Here is a 19658-nt window from a genome sequence, read left to right as displayed (position 1 = left end):
AAGCGTAGAATCAGGTCAAGTACCTCTTGCTCTCCACACAAAAGACACGTGGTGCGTAAATATGTATAATAGAGGGCTTAGTATTTTTTTTGTATTTATAATATTGAACCAAATTAACGTTCCACATAAGGGAATGTTTTAACAACGGCTTACTTATTATATTTATTAAGGAATCCCACATTACAGTAAAATAATGAGGGTAAATAACATAATTATCAAATATGTTGTTAGAAAAATAGTCAATTTCCAGAATTGTGTAGTAGTAACCCTTAGTCTTTTGAAATTCCATTAGATACGTTTTAAAAAAAATAGTGTTATCTTTGATTTAGTTCGATTTTTAAAAACTAATTAACATTTTTATGGAAAAAAAAAACTGTCTCCAAGAATACGAACGCCTTTTCATATAAAACTTCATAGGAACGATTTATCACAAATCTTGGTTTTTAGTTCGAATCTTCCTTGGTTTAGTTGGATTTGGGAAAAGTTTTAACAAAAAGCACCATATTAACGTCAAGAAGAAAAGTAAACATTTTTTTCTTTCTATTGATTAGATGGGTATACGAGCTCACAGCGCACCCGGTGTTAAGTGGTTACTGGAGCCCATAGACATCTACAACGTACATGCGCCACCCACCTTGAGATATAAGTTCTAAGTTCTCAGTATAGTTACAACGGCTGCCCCGCCCTTCAAACCGAAACGCATTACTGCTTCACGGCGGAAATACAATTTTTATAAGTCTCTCTAACTTGGGTCACTGACTTTCGCTTCATTGCTAGTGCAGCATTCAATTTCTGAAATGTGAGTGTACTTATAAATTTTGAAAGCGCTAATACAGATAAATTGTTTTGTTTTAAATATCAGATGCTGGTTTCTAATGGAGTTCTAAAAACAAGAAATTAAGAGTACGATGTGGATACGACCTGCAATCATTTTAAATTTAATCACCATCGAATTTTCTTTAACTAATTATGTAAGTATGTGTATGTATTATTTATCAATCAATTACAAAACATTCTTGCTTCAATGTCGTTGAAAAGTAGTATTGGGTGAATGAAATTTTATTCGGGGCGAATTTGAAATGAAACTAAAAAGGCTTAAGTATTGCACAAAAGGTTCCAGCTACTATCGCCAAAATTGCAAACGACAATGCATATCGTTCACAAAAAGGTCTGGCGTCTAGCCAAATTGAAATATGTCTTGCTTGATCGAATGAATGCAACTATTGTACGGGATCTATAGATTTTGAAAGGATTGACCTAGTTATCCACAGGGTAACTGATTGCTAGTAAGTGCTATTATGTACCTATTGTTGAATATGACATATTGTCATTTGAATTACAGATAGAAAACGATCCGATATCGACCGAGGGGCATGCGAATTTATTTGACATGAAAACATCTAAAAAGTATCAAAATATTAGATTGATGGAACCAAAAAAAGGTAACTAAATATTAAACAACTAATTATTGGAATTTGCAAGTAACAAAGTATTAAAATCATTATGTTTTTTTTGTGTTTTCGTTTTTAGGAATTCATTTAAATCGACCTTCATATTCGCCGTGGACTCGATGGAGTGTATGCCAAGAAGGTCGTAAGACCCGGAGGCGACATTGTGTACTTAAAAGAGTGTGTGGGGACTCCTTACGCGTTCAAGTTTCAAGGTAAATTCTATTTGAATATTTTACTTATTTTTCTCCTACCTAATCTTTGGTAGCCTTAGACGTTATTACAACTACGGGCAGGTTGGTAGGTTAGCTCACGGGGCTTAACCTGGGAGGACTTGCTAACACTAGCCCTAGCAAGAGCAGTGCTTCGCTGATTCTACTACCGGACCGGAATAGCGATAGCGACCCACTGGGGAGATCTTGCAAGGGACTCAGCGGGTAGTAGTTTGATTGTGGTTTCATTTAATACATGGTATGAAGGAATCTTTCGCGATGCCGGCAGAACAGTAATGTCGTAACGAAAAACAACAACTTTAATTTACCAAAGTCAGCATGGAATACTTGTTGCTTAAGAGTTCATATTTTTTTAGCCCCATGTGTAAAAAGCAAGTGTAGCTGTCGCATATTTATACCATGTTACTCTGATACTGAGGTTTTTAAAATATTATTATCTTATATTCAATGATAAAAATATTTGAAAACGGTATTATTAGGGGCATAATCCTATGCATCTTATATTTTGTATTAGTGATTTTATGTGGAAAAAATAGGCTTTTTCAATATACCGCGTATTTGAGTTCATAATTTTAAGCTAAAATGGGTGGACTAGCTCACGGCCCACCTGGTGTTAAGTGATGACCGGAGCCCATAGATATCTACATGCCACCGCCACTTTTAACAATACAACGGCTTCCCGCCCTTCAAGACGAAACGCATTTCTGCTTCACGGCAGAGCGGTGGCATCTGCCCGTAATTACCAGTATTATTAAAAATGTAATTTTGCGGTTTTCATTTTTTTACACGATGCTATTCCTTTACCGTGGAAATCAATCGTGAACATTTGTTAAGTATGTATTTCATTGGAAAAATTGGTACCTCCGGTAGGGTTCGTGGACCGATGCATCGCTACATACAAATGCACGGGACGTCTTATCCTTTAGACCACTACGATATCAAAACGATGCTCATTAAGGATTTTCATAATATATTATATCAATACACATATTTTGTTAATAATTGAAGTCCGTTTGAGTCATGTAAAGATGAACGATGTTTGTAAATAATTTATGTTGTTATGGTTGAGATATTATTCATAGTTTCGGATACAGCATGCGACCGTCAAATCTATGGACTCGTCCATTCGAACTAAGCTAATTATTATGTCGTAGTCGTGTGAATATATTTTTTGAGTTCATTTGTTCGCAGATGTAGACAACGCAACAGGGGTCGAAAGAAGATGACACAAAACACAAAGTTCGGAAATTACATGATTATAGTAAGCTATTTTCTAACAATTAAATTTTTATTTAATTACTAGCTGACCCGGCAGACTTGGTAGAGCCTCAATCGATAAATAAAAGATCTAAAGTTTTGTGTAAAATAAACTTAAAAAAAACAAAAGTAATCCGTCCGACGGGGGACACGTCAAAGGGAAAAGAAAATTGGTATTTTTATTTAATTCCAAGCATTCTCATATTTATCTACCTTTTAAACCTTCTCTGGACTTGCACAAATAATTCAAGAAAAAAAATAGCCAAATCGGTCCAGCCGTTCTCGAGTTTTAGCGAGACTAACGAACATCAATTCATTTTTATATATAGAAGATAGAAAAAGAAGATAACGAAGTTAAACACTTATTAGTGACAGTTTCAAACAGATTTGTTTTGCGTATATGAGCAAACAATAGCTTCTTGTTGAAGTAAGTCGAGTGCATAGATGCAAAAACTTGGCAGTGCGTACCTCTAGACAATAAGATTAAGTCTTAGATACATCGGAATCATAGCTATCCTGCCCTCTACACTAAAATATTTTGCAGCAGAGTTAGGCAGTATAGCTAATACTTGATAGCTCATGAGTCTACTCTAGTATGAATGTATATTTGTATACATAATAGGTATGTACGTGTTTACGTGTTTTATAACAGTTAAATGAGGTAGAATTGACTGCTACCGATTTGAAAGGAAAGTAGGTAATATTAGTCGTATCTCTAAGAAGACCAAGTCTCATACCTTTACCCTAAGTAATAATACAATAGACTATCAGCACCAGTTTTTCTTTTATCAAAGTTTTTCTTCTCAGAATTTGATCAGGCGTATTGTTTATAATTTTGATTTATTCATAGCATAAACATCTAAGGGCGTGTGGAGTGGTTGACGATTGTGACGGATTTGTTTACACAGCTAATGAAGTGAGCTACTTAAGGGAAGATGTCTCTTGGAGGCATTCTTTCAGAGTTGTTGATTGATGAAGAATTCCTAGACAAATAATTATTATTACATGATATGATATGTCTAGTTCTATTTATGACGGTAAAATTATAAAGATCAAGGTTTTCGCGTTGTGGTTACTCTCGAAATAATCTTTTGAAGAATCGTTAGAAAACATAAACTAGGTTTAAGTCTGTTTCATTTAAATCTGTATGAGTATTTGTTTTAAATCACGTCGTTTCAGTGTCTTGTTCGTAGCAAGTTAAATTATAAATAGATTGGATATGTATGCATTTGCTGCAATTTACTCAGAGGAATTGACATTATTTTTGATGGCTGGTTTTATATTTTTTACATTCGTAGCAAGATAATGTATCTAATCTAGATAATTCTTCCCTTCTACGACCGTTTTTTGTAGGCATGGTGATAATAAGCTCAAAAGCTCTTCAAATGAATATATGCTCATTCTACAATAATTGAAAAACCTATCTTCTTCTGTTCTCAACCCATAGTACTTTCGAGTAAAATATCAGCGTTCATAATCGTAATAAATGGATAAATCCAAAATCATCTTTTTCTTTTATATCTATTTAACAATAACAGCAGTGCAACAATCTTTTTGTGTTCCATCTTACGCTTTCTAAAACACGTCCAATACGACTGACTACTGTTGAAGGTACCCTAATCAACGGTTTGCCGTATAAAATCGTATTGCATCGCATCGCGGTTTTGTGTGGAAGCCTTAAGACGTAGTACATAGTGTTCTCAATCTTTCTCACTCACGCCTTTACGGTAGATTTCATAAAACTACTACAAAAATACGCGTATGGTTGACAATTCAAAGTAAGAAAATAGTTAACAGTTAATATTAGGGACCAGCTTTATAGGTGGCAGCCCACTTTTATCATATGAAGTACTACTATAGGTATAGAACTATCGCTGTATTATTCTAAGTCACAAACAAAGGATGTTTAGTTTTATCTGTCAATAACCCGGTACACAAAGATTCGGGTAAAAACTTTCAAAGAACTTAGCTCCACATGTAGCATTCTGTAATGCTATCACAGCAATTTGATTCTCTTTTCCTATTACGTATTATATTTTAACATCACAATATTTAACAAAGTTTGGCGCGAAAATGAGAAAACACAATGAATATTCAAATGAGAATGACAGGTTCCAAATTCAATTTCAACTTTAATCTATTTTTTTTGTTTTTTGTACCAGTTATTCATTATCAGACTGTGTAAACTAATACATAGTCGGGTAATAAAAAAATTGTGTTATAGAAGGAAAAAAAATGAAATCCATGCAATAATAATCTTTTATCTATTAAAAAAATATATCGATACATATATTTTCATCAATCATCGACAGTTTCAATTACATTTTGTCATAGCCTTACATTTTAATTAGAACCTGCTATCCTGCTGCTTACGAACAGTAAATTATTAACAATAAATATGTTTGGTCGTGCGTTTACAGGAAAAAGTGATGTAATAATTCCAAATAATTATTCAAAATACTGCTCATAAATTGATCGAACGAACTTCAGATCTTTGTAGGGGTTTCAAATGATACAAGTGTAAATTATTCCGTAATCCTCATGGCCCGTTTCTGGGTTTTTAGTTTTGCAGAGCGTAAGTACTTATGTGATCAGGTGTGAAGTATGGGAATGTTACTTGAACTATATTTAATTTATAATATTTCTAATCGACAGCCTCAAAGACGTCAGTTAGATTCCGAAGATGTGCAGAAACGATTCCGTGGATTCTCGCAGTGGAGCTCATGGACTAATTGTTCTCGCAAATGTACAACTGTAAGAAGAAGGTTCGTACAATTCATTGTTTTATGTTGTAAAATCGAATCAAAGCGTAAAGAGCAAAACATTATAATAATCAGTAATCTGAAATAATTGTTGAAGTGTTACACGAGCATGTACCTGCCATCTTAAATTACCTTAGACAATTCGCGGTTCGGCAATAAATAAGTGAAAAATCGCCAAAATAATATCACATTAAATAATCATTCGACAAATATATTGGTAATTTTTTATATCTTGTATAAAATATGTTTTATTGTATCCAGAAGCATACACTTTTGGATTTCTATTTTACATGGTTCATTTTGTATCATAGCTACTAGTATTTTGCATTTACTGTTGCGAATATATCAAACATGCTAAATGTTGGGCAAAGCTTCTTTCATAGCAATAATAACTTTAAATTGGATCCGCTCTTGTAGAGATTAGGTCAGAGGGTCCCTTAATGAAAAAGCGAGGCATGAACTCGTCTATCCATGAAAGTCAATTAAAAAAATGGGCACAACCAGAAATGAATTCAAAGAAAATATATTACTATACCTTAATATTGTATGTGCGTCTTTTAAAATTGTATGCTTACTTATTAATAATTGGTTTCAAGTCAAATTTAACTCTTAATAAACATGCAATTAATATTATTTAAAAAAAAATCCGCGCCAAATTATCTTCGTTTATGCAAATCGCATGAGTTGACCCTTAGTTTTAAATACTAAAATAAATAGTAACCATATTATTCATATTTATGTTTTTTTTTGTCTCAATAGATAAGTATTATTACACCGCGATTCATTTGTTTCCTGAAGTGATTCTTTTCCACCTGATGGTTGTTTAGGAAAAATCGCTATTAGCGATAAGGCCGCTCATTGTATTGCATTTTGCATTTGTATTTTTTTTTTTTTTTTTTTTTTTATTGCCCTTGTAGGCAGACGAGCATACGGCCCACCTGATGGTGAGTGGTTACCGTCGCCCATGGACTTCAGCAATGCCAGGGGCAGAGCCAAGCCGCTGCCTATTTATTTTAGTGTACAACAAAACATACTCTCTCTCTTTCTTTCTCTCAAATATGTAAAGTCGTTTCACAGGCGATGCATGAAACGGTCAATTTGCGGTCGTAAAATTGTAAAGCACTCGGCGTACTGCTATTTGGAAGGGAGTTTCTGTCACACGTGGATACGAAACAGAATGCAGAAGCGGCAGGACCCAGGTGATCTAGAGCATAGGTACTAACAAAATTTTCATTAATAATACTAAATTCGTATTTGATACTAATTTAGCTTTTTCCATAGCCCTGAAGTTACATACCGATTAAATTATATTGGTGCTAAATTATAAACTTTACAGATTAATTAATAACTATAGACGATGGGCCTTTGGGGCTCTGAAGCAAAGAAATGTTTATCTGAAATCTCCAAACGCTTGAAGGAGGCTACACGTGATGCTAAGGCTGGCTGGTACTTTGCATAGAGTGAGTCTGGCTGTCCAACGAGGTAACGCAGCCAGTATCTTGGGAACTGTGCCTCCTTCAAGCGCATTGGAAGATTTGTTCTACTGTGTGAATTAATTTATATTAAATTATTTTGATTTGGTATTTATTAATAAATAACACTTAAACCGTAAAAAATAATAACTTAATTTTATCATGGTAAGCGCGTGATCGATTACTTAAATGTTGCCTGTCGTCGGCGAAAGTACTGATTATATAAATTTAAATTTTTGGATTTCTTACCCTGCTTGCCATACGGGATGTCTGAACATCTTGTATTCACGTTTTAGTGTGGTTTGGAATAACGTTTCACAACAGACCGCTACGAGGTTGTCGAATCAGCCTAAATATTATAAAATAATATTTTAAATTATATTATATCCATAGAAGTAATTTGTTAACAATAATTGTCCAATCGACAATGTAACCTTAATTCATCATTCTTTGCCTATTGTAAAACAATTAAAACGATGAAATATTGCAACACTATATTTTTAATATAGTCCTATTCTTATTCTAACAATCTAATTTGCTTTAATCGTAGTATTGATTTCGCATTTTAAAACTACAATGAAGAAAAAACCAAGTCCCGAATGATTCGTAAAATAAAAACGATGAAGACGTTTATGTATTGAAATGTATGTCAATTAGATTGTTTCCGTATTAGGGCGTGCAGTATTACAAGCCATGCCTCCACCGGCTCCGGCGATACATCACGAAGATTACCGAATGGCTCCGACTGCCCACTCCTGTGGTCGACTAGGACGGTATCGAGGCTCTGTAGCCGCGAGGTACAGGGGACGTATGAGAGACATGATCCGGATCATCGGAGGAAGGCCGGCGCCGCCTGGTAAATGGCCGTGGCAGGTTGCCGTTCTAAATCGATTTAAGGTAATAGTCATTTGGTCCTAAGTTTTTTTTTTTTGCACAGCCTAACTGGTGTTAAGTGCTTACTGGAGCCCATAGACATCTAGAACCTAAACGCGCCACCCACCTTGAGATATAAGTTCTAAGTTCTCAGTATATGTAGTTACAATGGCTGCCCCGCCCTTCAAACCGAAACGTATTACTGCTTCACGGCAGAAATAGGCAGGGTGGTGGTACCTGCCCGTGTGGACTCCATTTCATGCATTTGTTTATTCTCAAGAGACAATTTTCGAATTTATCAGCCGCTTTTGTACAACATTTTGCCAGTGTTCAGGGACAATAATATAATGATATATTTTTTATTGTCTCTTGTAGACAAGCATTTGACCTGATGGTGAGGGGCTATTGTGGCTCATAAAAGTAATCAATGCAAGTGGTACAATTAATCCGTTGCCTACTAAAATCTATCCAATATTTTCTATTATATCAAAAGTATACTCTACTATATACTCTATTTAATCAGAAGTGACATTGACCTATGTATAGGTAGGGCTGGCTGTAATTCATAGTTTATTTGTGTTTGATTATGCATAAGTAAAATATTCTCTCCATTGTGCTATTTTTTGTTTTAAAGTATGTGTCTTAAGAATTCATGATCTTGATATTTTATCTCGCTGCGAGACATGGATCTGGAGTTAAAAAAAATACTAGTCAGTGTAGCTGTTCCATATTTATATACATACTTATATATCGAACTTGGCTACAAATTACAGTTAATTATTACTTGAAGTACATCTTTGCTGTAAATAATAATGAGTGCGATAGAAACGTACTCTCTAAAGACCTTCGATATATTTATCAGAAATATCTTTGATACACGATAACGATAATTTGAGTTAGTTTAAGAATAAGAATTAAGGAGATTTTACTGAAGGTATATAGTATTCCCGAGTATCACCAACCTGTTCGTATAGAGCTGATATAAAATAATACATGCATATATGTATACAGTGACATACAAGGTAGTAATGCCAATGATTTTCGATGACGACTTTATATCATACAGGTCGTGAGTTCATTTAAAGAAAATAAGAACAGATAGAAAATCTAATATCTCTTTTATAAGAGGAAAAATTAATCTAATTAAGATCTTTTGATCTATTGATACGCTATTCCATATTGTTATTATATGATATTTGATACCTCACCTACTAAGAGGATCCATTAAAAGTAAAAGCTTCCTAATAATTACGCTGTCGTGTAATCTAATATGCTTTAGTATTTTATTCTTTATTTTTTACCATATAAAAACCAATGTTAGAACAATGAACCGTATGAGCCACTGAATTTCTGAGAGCATTACCCGAGAAATAGTTCAAAGTTAATGGTAACTATAAAATTGCAAAATGCACCAATTTAATGCAGAGCACGCTTGAGTCTGGAGTAATAAAATTATAATCAAAAGAACTTGGCTGCACACATTAATAAACTTCTATCAGTAATGAAGAAAATGCAATATTTGCTGCTAGTTTCACTGGCATTCAGCTCTATAGAATATTATTAGTTTAAGAACTTTAGATTTATATTACTATAGTGCGTATAGGTACGTACGGTTTACCAAAAATTGCTAAACTCTGTTGAAACTGCTGATGAGTTCTGATCTTCAGTTCATCTATTCGTTTTCGTAAAGATTTACAAAATTTTGTTTTAACAAAGAATACCGTTTATGAGATGGATAATATAATAAAAACGTGGCAATTGTGAATCGCATAGCAGTGTTTTTTTTTTCTTCACAATTCTAGTATCAACCATTAAATTTATTTTAATTATACTAGTCATTACAATTATAAGCATCACCAATCTTATACCTTTAAATGAGCAATTCTTGTATATTTATATATATAATCTGAATCTCGGAAACGGCTCCAACGATTTTTATAAAATTTAGTATACAGGGGATTTCGGGGGCGATAAATCGATCTAGCTACGATTTATTTTCAGAAAAATTTTGTTTTATTCGTATTTTCAATAATCAACTCTTCCCGACATCTATTGGCGAATAATAATACTATTTTTCTTAATTGAGGGCAACTAACCGCTTTAAAGACACAACAAGATGGCGTTATCAAAAAAAAAACCGACCGGTCATCATCTAGTATAATTAAAGCAAATACGGTCAAACATTTTGGTGTCACATACACACACACGTTGTCTTAAATATTTGGAAATATAAATGCAAAAATTGTATAAATAAATTAAACATCATAAATATCGTATTAAAACTTCTTTTACGATTTTATGTCACCATTTTTTAATTGTTATTACATCATTTCTGAGGTTACGAATACTTTACAGTTTTCGTAGTCACGGAACTTAGACCTTATGACTACCGTAGTCGTCCATAGTTTTAATTCCGTTTATAACTAGTAAAAACTGGCGAAAATACGATCATAAAAATCTTCTAAATAGTCAAGTTTTAAAGAACGAGGAATATGTGTATTTTCTTTTAATACATTAGATGGTTAGACAGGCTCACGACCCACCTGATGTTAAGAGACCATAGGTGTCGGTAGGCACATCGGTAGGCAGTGGTACAGCTGTGCATTACTAATGTCCATGAGTATCGATGACCACTCACCAATTGATGGGCCGAGCACTTGTCTACCCAGTAAGAAAATAAAATATATAAATATCTCAAAATAAACTCCGTAGGAATCAAATTCATTACGAATATAGAAACCAAACTATGCTTTTAGCGCATTCTTGAATAAATCATAAACTATGTATATTATTCATATGTAGTTTCAAAACGGTTTATCTATTAGCCAACTTGTCCAACTTAAGTCCTTTAACTGGTGCGCCATTAATTCCGTACAAGTAAATGTTCCTTTTGTTTATCGATTTTGACTAATTAACATTAGTAGGTTCTCGTATAATATTATTTCACGTATTTACTATAGAGACCAACATCAGAGAGTCTCGCATTAGGCGTTATTTACGTTACGTAATTACTTATCTACTTACTACTTACTAATTACTTATCTACTTACTGGTGGTAGGAAATTTAGTCCGCATGGGTAGGTACCATCGCCCTGTTTACTTCTGCCGTGAAGCAGTAATGCGTTTCGGTTTGAAGGGTGGAGCAGCCGTTGTAACTATACCGAGAACTTAGAATTATATTTTAAGATGAGTGACGGCATTTACGTTGTAGATGTCTATGTGTCGATGTAGATGTCAGTAACCACTTAACACCAGGTAGGCTGTGAGCTCGTCCACACATTAAAGCAATAAAAAAAAAAAACTAAACATAAATACTGGTGTAAATTGAAAGTCTCGTGCACTCATTTAATAAATTTCATTTCTAAATTAATCTTTCTTATACCTTTAAACGAGCAATTCTTGTATATTAATATATATGTATATAATCTGAATCTCGGAAACCGCTCCAACGATTTTCATAAAATTTAGTATAAAAAAAAAAAACGGTCTAGATACGATTTATTTTCAAAAAATTCTGTTTTATTCGTGTTTTCAATAATCAAATCTTCCCAACATCTATTCGCGAATAATGATACTGTTTTTCTTAATTGAGGGCAAATAACCGCTTTAAAGACACAATAAGATGGCGTTATCAAAAAAATCATCTAGTAATTATAATAATAACTGGGGACAAATCACGCATGGTCATCCGGTCCGTGTTTAGGATTTCCTGTGTTATGAGTACTAGAGTACTAGTATCGGAAGACGTAGCGTGGGTAGACCTCCCATAAGATGTACCGACAACCTATTGAGCATACAAGCAACGTAGGACCGGTCTTTGTGGCGAGGCTAGGAGGAGGCTTATGTCAAACAGTGGACGTCTGTGGGTCAATAAGAAGGGTACTAAAAACTGATAACCAAACTTATAACTATATATCGACGCTTGAAAGGCAAACGTGACTAAGCGACAATAACTAGTTTATACATAAATGATAGACAATAACCATATTCGATGCGCAAAAAAAATATATTTCTAGGTCTGTTAAAATCATTTCAATCCTACAGCTAGATTCGTTAAAATAGATTTTTTTTTAGGTATTTCAACTTTAAATTAGTCTACTGTTAAGTTCACGCATTGTCGCTTAGTCACGTGTGCCTTTCAAGCGTCGATATGTGTAAATATAGATAATACACACCCAGATCAAGAGCCAAAAAACCTCTTCATCACACAATGTTTGCTTCGAATTGGAATTGAAGAACGACCCTCGGCGCAACAGTCCAGAGCGCCAACTACTGTACTGTTCTAAGTCAGTCAACTAAACAAACAAAGCGATTTTAATATGCAGCTCTATAAAGCAATTTTAGTAGAAGTAGCATATTTTAAATTATGAAATATGTTGGACTGTCGCTCGCTGAGTACAAACACATTCCCAGAGGATAGTTCTCCTTTCGCATTAGTACACATGAACGCCACATCTATTTAGAGTTAGTTGAAATGTGTTTAGCACGTTGAAATTTTAAGTAAAGCATTCTCCATTAAAGTTTCGACACATATTGTACTCGCGATATTTTTTTAATTTATGGTTTTTGTTCGGGCATCTTTTCTCAAATAAACTTCCGAATTATTTATTTTTAGTGACACGAACTACTTTATGGTTAGACAGCATTAGTTTATTCGCGACATATATACTTCAGTAAATTTTAAAATTAGTAGTTGTTAATTTATCAAATTTCAAATTTATTAAAACATGCATCATTCCGTTATTACTCATCGTACAACATACGTTAATAAGACGGTATAACACAAAATATTTTGCTCGAGAATATCAGTAATCATTTTTTGGTCTGAATGCCGTACGTAATCCTTATAAAGTTAGTCAATAGTTATTAATTATCTTTATAAAATGTGCAAGTTGGTTAATTATTTTTTTTCTTTTTTAATTACTTTGTTAATTTCCTTGTCATAGAATTAAGTTTTCATATTAGTAAAAAAAAATGTCACCTTTTCGTAGAATATAAGTTTGGTATAATAAATATTAAGAAATAGACATTGAGTTTGATATCATAGCTCTTTATTCTGAATTCTCGTAGAATAAAGTTCAGAGATATGCGACACGACTTAGAATTAATATCTGGAATTTCACAGCGGTTGCTGTGCTCAGTAGATCCAGAGATACGACTATCGAGTCTATCAAGAAATCTATGTAATACTAAAATATGTGTTAGATACAGTATCAGTGTTAGATACACTTATTATTAAATTTTTAACAATACGTATTTTTGTTCTTTTATTGAGAAAGTACCTGGATGACCGCTGGATGAGCTTTGCTCGGTTTTTTTTTTGTTGATAAATTGTGTTTTTTAAAAATTTTATTTAACGACGAATTACATATTGGTAAAATGATGAAATATGAATAATATTTTTCGATTTACCGACAGAATAAAAAAAAAACATGAACTGGTAATTTAAAGAAAAAGATCAAAATTATCGATAAAGTTGATTATTGAAAACACGAATAAAACAACATTTACTGAAAATAAATCTTAGCTAGATCGATTTATCGCCCCTGAAATCCCCTGTATACTAAATTTTATGAAAATCGTTGGAGCCGTTTCCGAGATTTAGATTATATATATATTTATATACAAGAATTGCTCGTTTAAAGGTATAAGATAAGATAATCCATCAACAAAAAAATTATTATATATTTTTTTAATATACTTTGTACACACAGCTGTTAAAAAAAACACGACAATAAGGATACAGAGTACAAAGGCACTACTTATTTCATGTTAAAATCTCTTCCAGTAGGCCCGCAAAAGGAAAAAAAAGAATTAGGAACACAAACCTAGTGCATACAGTAAACATTACGTATAATAATATATACATATTACAAGATACAGAACAATACATATACATACAAATACACACACACACACACACATATATATATTTTTATTTGAATTAAATCTAAAAACGCTATTAATTGCTACTAAACAAACATATAACGTACTCCAGGAGGCGTTTTGTGGCGGGACCCTCGTTTCGCTTCGCTGGGTGGTGACAGCAGCTCATTGCGTGCGGCGACGGCTTTACGTGCGCTTGGGTGAGCACGACCTGCTCCTGCGGAACTACGGGGAACTGGAGATGAAGGTCACCGAAGCAGTCGTACATCCTCGATACGACCCTGACACGGTCATCAACGATGTCGCCATGCTCCGGTATATTACTGATATCTATCTATCTATATATAAATACTAGCTTTTGCCCGCGACTTCGTCCGCGTGGAATAGTTACTTTGGCATAACGCTAAATTTTACCCGCCTCTTCGTTTACGTAGAGAGTGAAAATATTTTTGAATAATAGAATGTTAAAGAGTTATTTAAGGTACCAAAATCATGCTTTTTAACCGACTTCAAAAGAGACTCATACATGATACAGATACAGATACAGAGAAGACTCTTATACATTATTTTAGCGAAACTTTAACTGTTTCTGCAGCGCATGCAGTGGAAGCTCTTAAAAAAGATTAAAACCCCGATTTTGATACATTCTTTATTGTTGCTCCGCTTGCATTGGTCTTAGCGCGATGTTATATAGTATAGCCTTCCTCGATAAATGGGCTATCTAATACTGAAAGAATTTTGCAAATCGGACCAGTAGTTCCTGAGATTAGCGCGTTCAAACAAACAAACTCTTCAGCTTTATAATATTATAGTATAGAAGAGAATGTATGTGTGTAAATTATCTTCAGTAGATTTCTGAATCATCTTATAGCTTTTCCCTTTTAAGTTAAAATTCCATATTGTTGCCGGCGAGCCGTTGCCGCAGCTAATTATCTAACATATAAATAATATTTGTTCTATTAGCCAATCGTATTTTTATATTTTCAGCGTTGTTGCAATTTGTAGAAAACACAATCCACCTCAAACAAATATAGAATTTATTTTAAATTACTTTTGAGCATATTCCATTTTTATTAAATCTCTCGTCAGTTAGATCTGAAATACTAATTTATGTAAGATTTTATATTACGGATGTAATATCAAAAAGCACACATAGATCTTGTGCCGCATGTTTAGAGATAAATAAATGGGTGAGGTTTTTGTCATGTCTAAATAATATGTGGGTCACTCGTTAGGCGCTGATATTACACAGAAACGAAGCTATGAATGCTATAGATAGTTATTAGGAGGGTCTAGCTTTGATCTTTGAACTAGAGACTGATTTTGATCGCTTCGTCGGTCTTGTGAGTAAAGATTCAGCATATTAAATATTTTAGCATTCGGATTCTAGGTACAAAGTACACTTTGTCTTGTATTTTTTTAACACTTATAAGACAAGAAAAGTCTAGCTAGTGGTGGCTTGCATGGCACAGATTAGTTATTATGTTAAATTCATTAAAACTCATCAGGCTGAACTAATTAGGATTTTTAGTGATGTGTTTTTATTCGATTTGTAACATAGTAACACTCAGTACAAATATACCGGTTCCGTTAATAACGACAATTCGATTTTTAAAATATTGAGAAACCAGTTATTAAGATGTAGATATGACATAATATACTTCACACTTCGCTATCTATGCGATCATGACGTGTGAGATAGATAGCGTTATATGATAAATCCATCAGTCACATCTTTTACTGCAGATTTATGTGACGCATAGTCAGTGTAGCCCAAAATGTGTCAGGGCAATTTTCCTTATACACAATGGAGCTTCCTCGTTGAGTTCACTCGATTTATCAATGTGGATTGAAAGAGGCTTTCTAAACGATTGATGTTTGTTTCTGCAATTATGTTTTTTTATAATAATAATAATAATAATGTTTTATTGCAAGTAACCATGACTCATATAAATTGTTAGACCTATGTTAGTAGTTATATTTACATCACAATGAATTACTGTCGTAACATCCCATGGGAGATGGCACCACAGCGACCCATGTATACACAGTCCAACCTGCTTGCGATCATGCTCAGGTTACTGTTGGAGCTGGCCCTCACTCTGCTTACCAGAGATGCACACCTCTTACGCATGGTAGCGTAAAAACAATCTATGTGCGCGTCTGCAAACATCCCTGATGCGCTACAAAAGCGGGGCAGCACCGCCAGCACCCTAAACGCGTTATTATATTGAACACGGAGAGCGTTGTACGATCTTCGAGTATATCCAGCCCACAAGCTTATTATATTCAATAACCCGAATTTTTATTTATATTTTTTTATTTTATTGTTTGTGCACTAATAATTTAAGAGTAGTAATTTAGCCAATTTTATCAAGACCAACTAGAACCAATACAGATATAATTTCGATACAATTCATCTGAGTAATGTTAATAATTTCCTTCGTAACGAAATTGATTTTCATAAAGATACGTACAGATATTATCTCCGATAGATGATTTTGATATCTTTTGATGAACTGAAATTGTTATTGAAATTGCCAATTCTGATTTGGAAACTATGCTTTCTCCTAATTAGTCCGATATTAGCTCTAGAAACAGGTAGTAAAGAAGTCTTCTCTCGTCTCAGTATGAATATATATTAAATTCTTAACATATTAAATCTGTCACGATAGGTTGAACCCTACATATAATTAAAAGGGTTAATTCAGCATTATTAAAGAATATTTCTCATTCTCTAATAATAATATCTCTTCTTACAAGCGCGACATTAAATCTATGTCATGGTAGGTTGAACCCTATATATCATTTCAAGTTGAGGTAAAATAAAAGTATTAATTCAGCATTTTTATTGAATATTTCTCATCGTCTAATAATAATAACTCTTCTTACAAGCGCGGCCCTCGGACCACTTTTATCTATTCATAATTTATATTTGGCACCTTTGATTGTCATATTGAATGTAAAAGCGTATTTATCTCAAAGCCTCGATCTTCCTTATATTTTTGTCAGCAGAAATAAAAATACGATCCCGTAGCTAGTTCTGAAATAAATCAGAAAAAATATACTCTAAGCCTTGTAATACTCAAATCTAGACTAATTTGCCAGAAGCAGCCTATTCACGGGGGAAATCGGGCGACTTCGGGCATTCCGACTTTGATAAATTTGGTCATAAAGTTTATCAAATGTTTCTTAATAAATATAAGGGTTTGATAGAATCACAAATCAGGATTTTCAGTACGTAATCACGTTTTTATATGCGTTGCAAACAGCAACAATTCGTGCGCATAACTAAAAACGAATTATAGTAATCGTTACAACTTTAGATAATGTACCGTGATAAAACAAATAGATTTCAGTAATTTTTTTTTCAAATTTTCTGAATTTATTTTAATTGCAGTGTATCTAAGCAAGACTTTAATAGAATTATTTCAAAACAAAGCCATTTTAAAGAAAAATTAACACTATTACGAATAAGCAATAAAAAAAATAATACAATACAAAATATGTATTTATGTAACCAAGAAGAAAAGCTAAGGTTACCAAGAAAAGAAAACTTAAATTTAAAGAGGAACAATACGGTATTAGGATGTTAAAATAACTAATCTTGGGATACAAAATTATCGTTTACGGCTTATGCAATTTATTAGAAACACTTTTGCGCTTTTTGTATAAACTTTTTAAAAACGTAAATTCCACGTTCCCGGCTCTTAACCTCATGGAAGACAAAGATGATGTAATATTTTCCTGAATATTTAATTTCAATATCACGTTAACTATATAGTAACCTGGCATTTGTTAACAATAGAAAATCAACGTCAGTTCATTAAAAGTAATAACGTTCTTCATCATTTCTATTCGAAACCATTAGAGAGTACAATTAAGCTACCTCTTTAAAAATTTAAATAAAATTAAAATCTTTAAAAAATAATAATATGCTACCTATTGGTCTTTTGTTGTTGAAATCAAATTAAATATAAAATTATATATTTTGTAATAAATTTTAAACAGATTACCGACGTCCGCCCGCCCCGACCTTGGTCACGGGATAGCTTGCCTTCCGAATCCACACCAGTCTCTCCCTCCGCATACATCCTGCATAATACTCGGGTGGGGTAAGAAGCGGCCCACAGATGTCCACGGTACGAGGGTGTTGCACGAAGCGCAGGTGCGTAAACATAACGTTACCCACTTATGGAGCGAGCCTTTACAATCGAATCCCTTCAGAATAGGGACCTTCGATTTGAATGTTGATTTATTTTATTTGTTGTAAGTAAACAAAGCTAATAGTTAAGACCCGTAGGGTTTTGGAGTCTTTGTCATCTATACATACAAATAAAATTGGAGTGTCTGTTTGTAATATTGAAATAGCTGCTTTTTACTACATGCATATGAATATATATATACGGTACATACACCAAAATAACATTTTTTACAATTTTTGTCTATCTGTCTGTCTGTCTGTTTGTTCCGGCTAATCTCTGGAATAGCTGGACCGATTTTGACGGGACTTTCACTGATAGGTAGCTGATGATATAAGGAGTAACTTAGGCTACTTTTTTTAGACTAGCTTCGTCTCGAGGCGTCACCGGCGGTACGACAATAACCGCAGGCTACATCGCAGGACTCAGCTGTCAATAATAAAATTTAATGTTTCCGAAGCGAAGCGAGCTATCATCAATAATAAAATTTAATGTTTCCGAAGCGAAGCGAAGGCGGGTCTCTAGTTAATGTATATGTTTCAATATTACAAATATCACATTTTGAAACCATATAGTGTTGATTTTGCGTAAAAAAGCAACTGTTAGTATGTGAGTGTTCACTGTCGCTCATGTATACGCTCGTAATGCCGGGGGCATTACGAGCGTATACGTATAGCGTATACGGAAGTCGTCGTGGCCTAAAAGATAAGACGTCCGGTGCATTCGTGTTGAAGCGATGCACCGGTGTTCGAATCCCGCAGGCGGGTACCAATTTTTCTAATGAAATACGTACTCAACAAATGTTTACGATTGACTTCCACGGTGAAGGAATAACATCGTGTAATAAAAGTGAAACCCGCAAAATTATAATTTGCGTAATTACTGGTGGTAGGACCTGTTGTGAGTCCGCGCGGGTAGGTACCACCGCCCTGCCTATTTCTGCCGTGAAGCAGTAATGCGTTTCGGTTTGAAGGGTGGGGCAGCCGCTGTAACTATACTGAGACTTTACAACTTATTTCTCAAGGTGAGTGGCGCATTTACGTTGTAGATGTCTATGGGTTCCAGTAACCACTTAACACCAGGTGGGCTGTGAGCTCGTCCACCCATCTAAGCAATAAAAAAAAAAAAAAAAAAAAGCATACGAAAGCCACCGAGTACTTTCATCAAACGTCTTTTAAAACATGGCGAAGTGCTCAAGAAACATCGTAGGGGAAAGTATATTTCAAAGCTGAATGGTACGTGGCACAAAAGATCTTTGGAAGTGGTTTGTTTGCACACATTTGGGTGAGAACAACAAGAAATTAATAAAGCATACAGAGTTTAAAATAGCACAAAGACTTGAAAAGGGAAAGTTTTAATTACAGGCTGTATTCAAATGTAAAATAAAATCGACATATTAGTAGAAAAATATTATTCAAAGCATATTCTTGAGATAAAAAGGTTATTGTAATAGCAAAGCCAGAGAAGAGGGAAACAAAGGGAATTTTGTCTAAATTAAGTAGGATTTTCATTTTCAATATATAGT

General features: G+C 33.9%; 1 protein-coding gene across 1 annotated transcript in view; it reads left to right on the top strand.

Moving 5' to 3' along the window:
- Positions 1-19658, top strand: part of LOC101739613 (trypsin-3) — a 46625-nt gene that overhangs the window by 16158 nt on the left and 10809 nt on the right. Inside the window, exons 2-10 of the mRNA XM_038018748.2 lie at positions 863-971; positions 1343-1442; positions 1531-1663; positions 2873-2942; positions 5594-5703; positions 6778-6899; positions 7846-8069; positions 14044-14246; positions 17943-18099. Of these exons, the coding sequence (XP_037874676.1) occupies positions 909-971; positions 1343-1442; positions 1531-1663; positions 2873-2942; positions 5594-5703; positions 6778-6899; positions 7846-8069; positions 14044-14246; positions 17943-18099 (1182 nt within the window). The 5' untranslated portion in view covers positions 863-908. The remainder of the gene's footprint in view (positions 1-862; positions 972-1342; positions 1443-1530; positions 1664-2872; positions 2943-5593; positions 5704-6777; positions 6900-7845; positions 8070-14043; positions 14247-17942; positions 18100-19658) is intronic.

Source organism: Bombyx mori, chromosome 22 (assembly GCF_030269925.1).
Source record: "Bombyx mori chromosome 22, ASM3026992v2".
Taxonomy (NCBI): Eukaryota; Metazoa; Arthropoda; class Insecta; order Lepidoptera; family Bombycidae; genus Bombyx; species Bombyx mori.
This window is presented reverse-complemented; position numbering and strand designations above follow the sequence as displayed.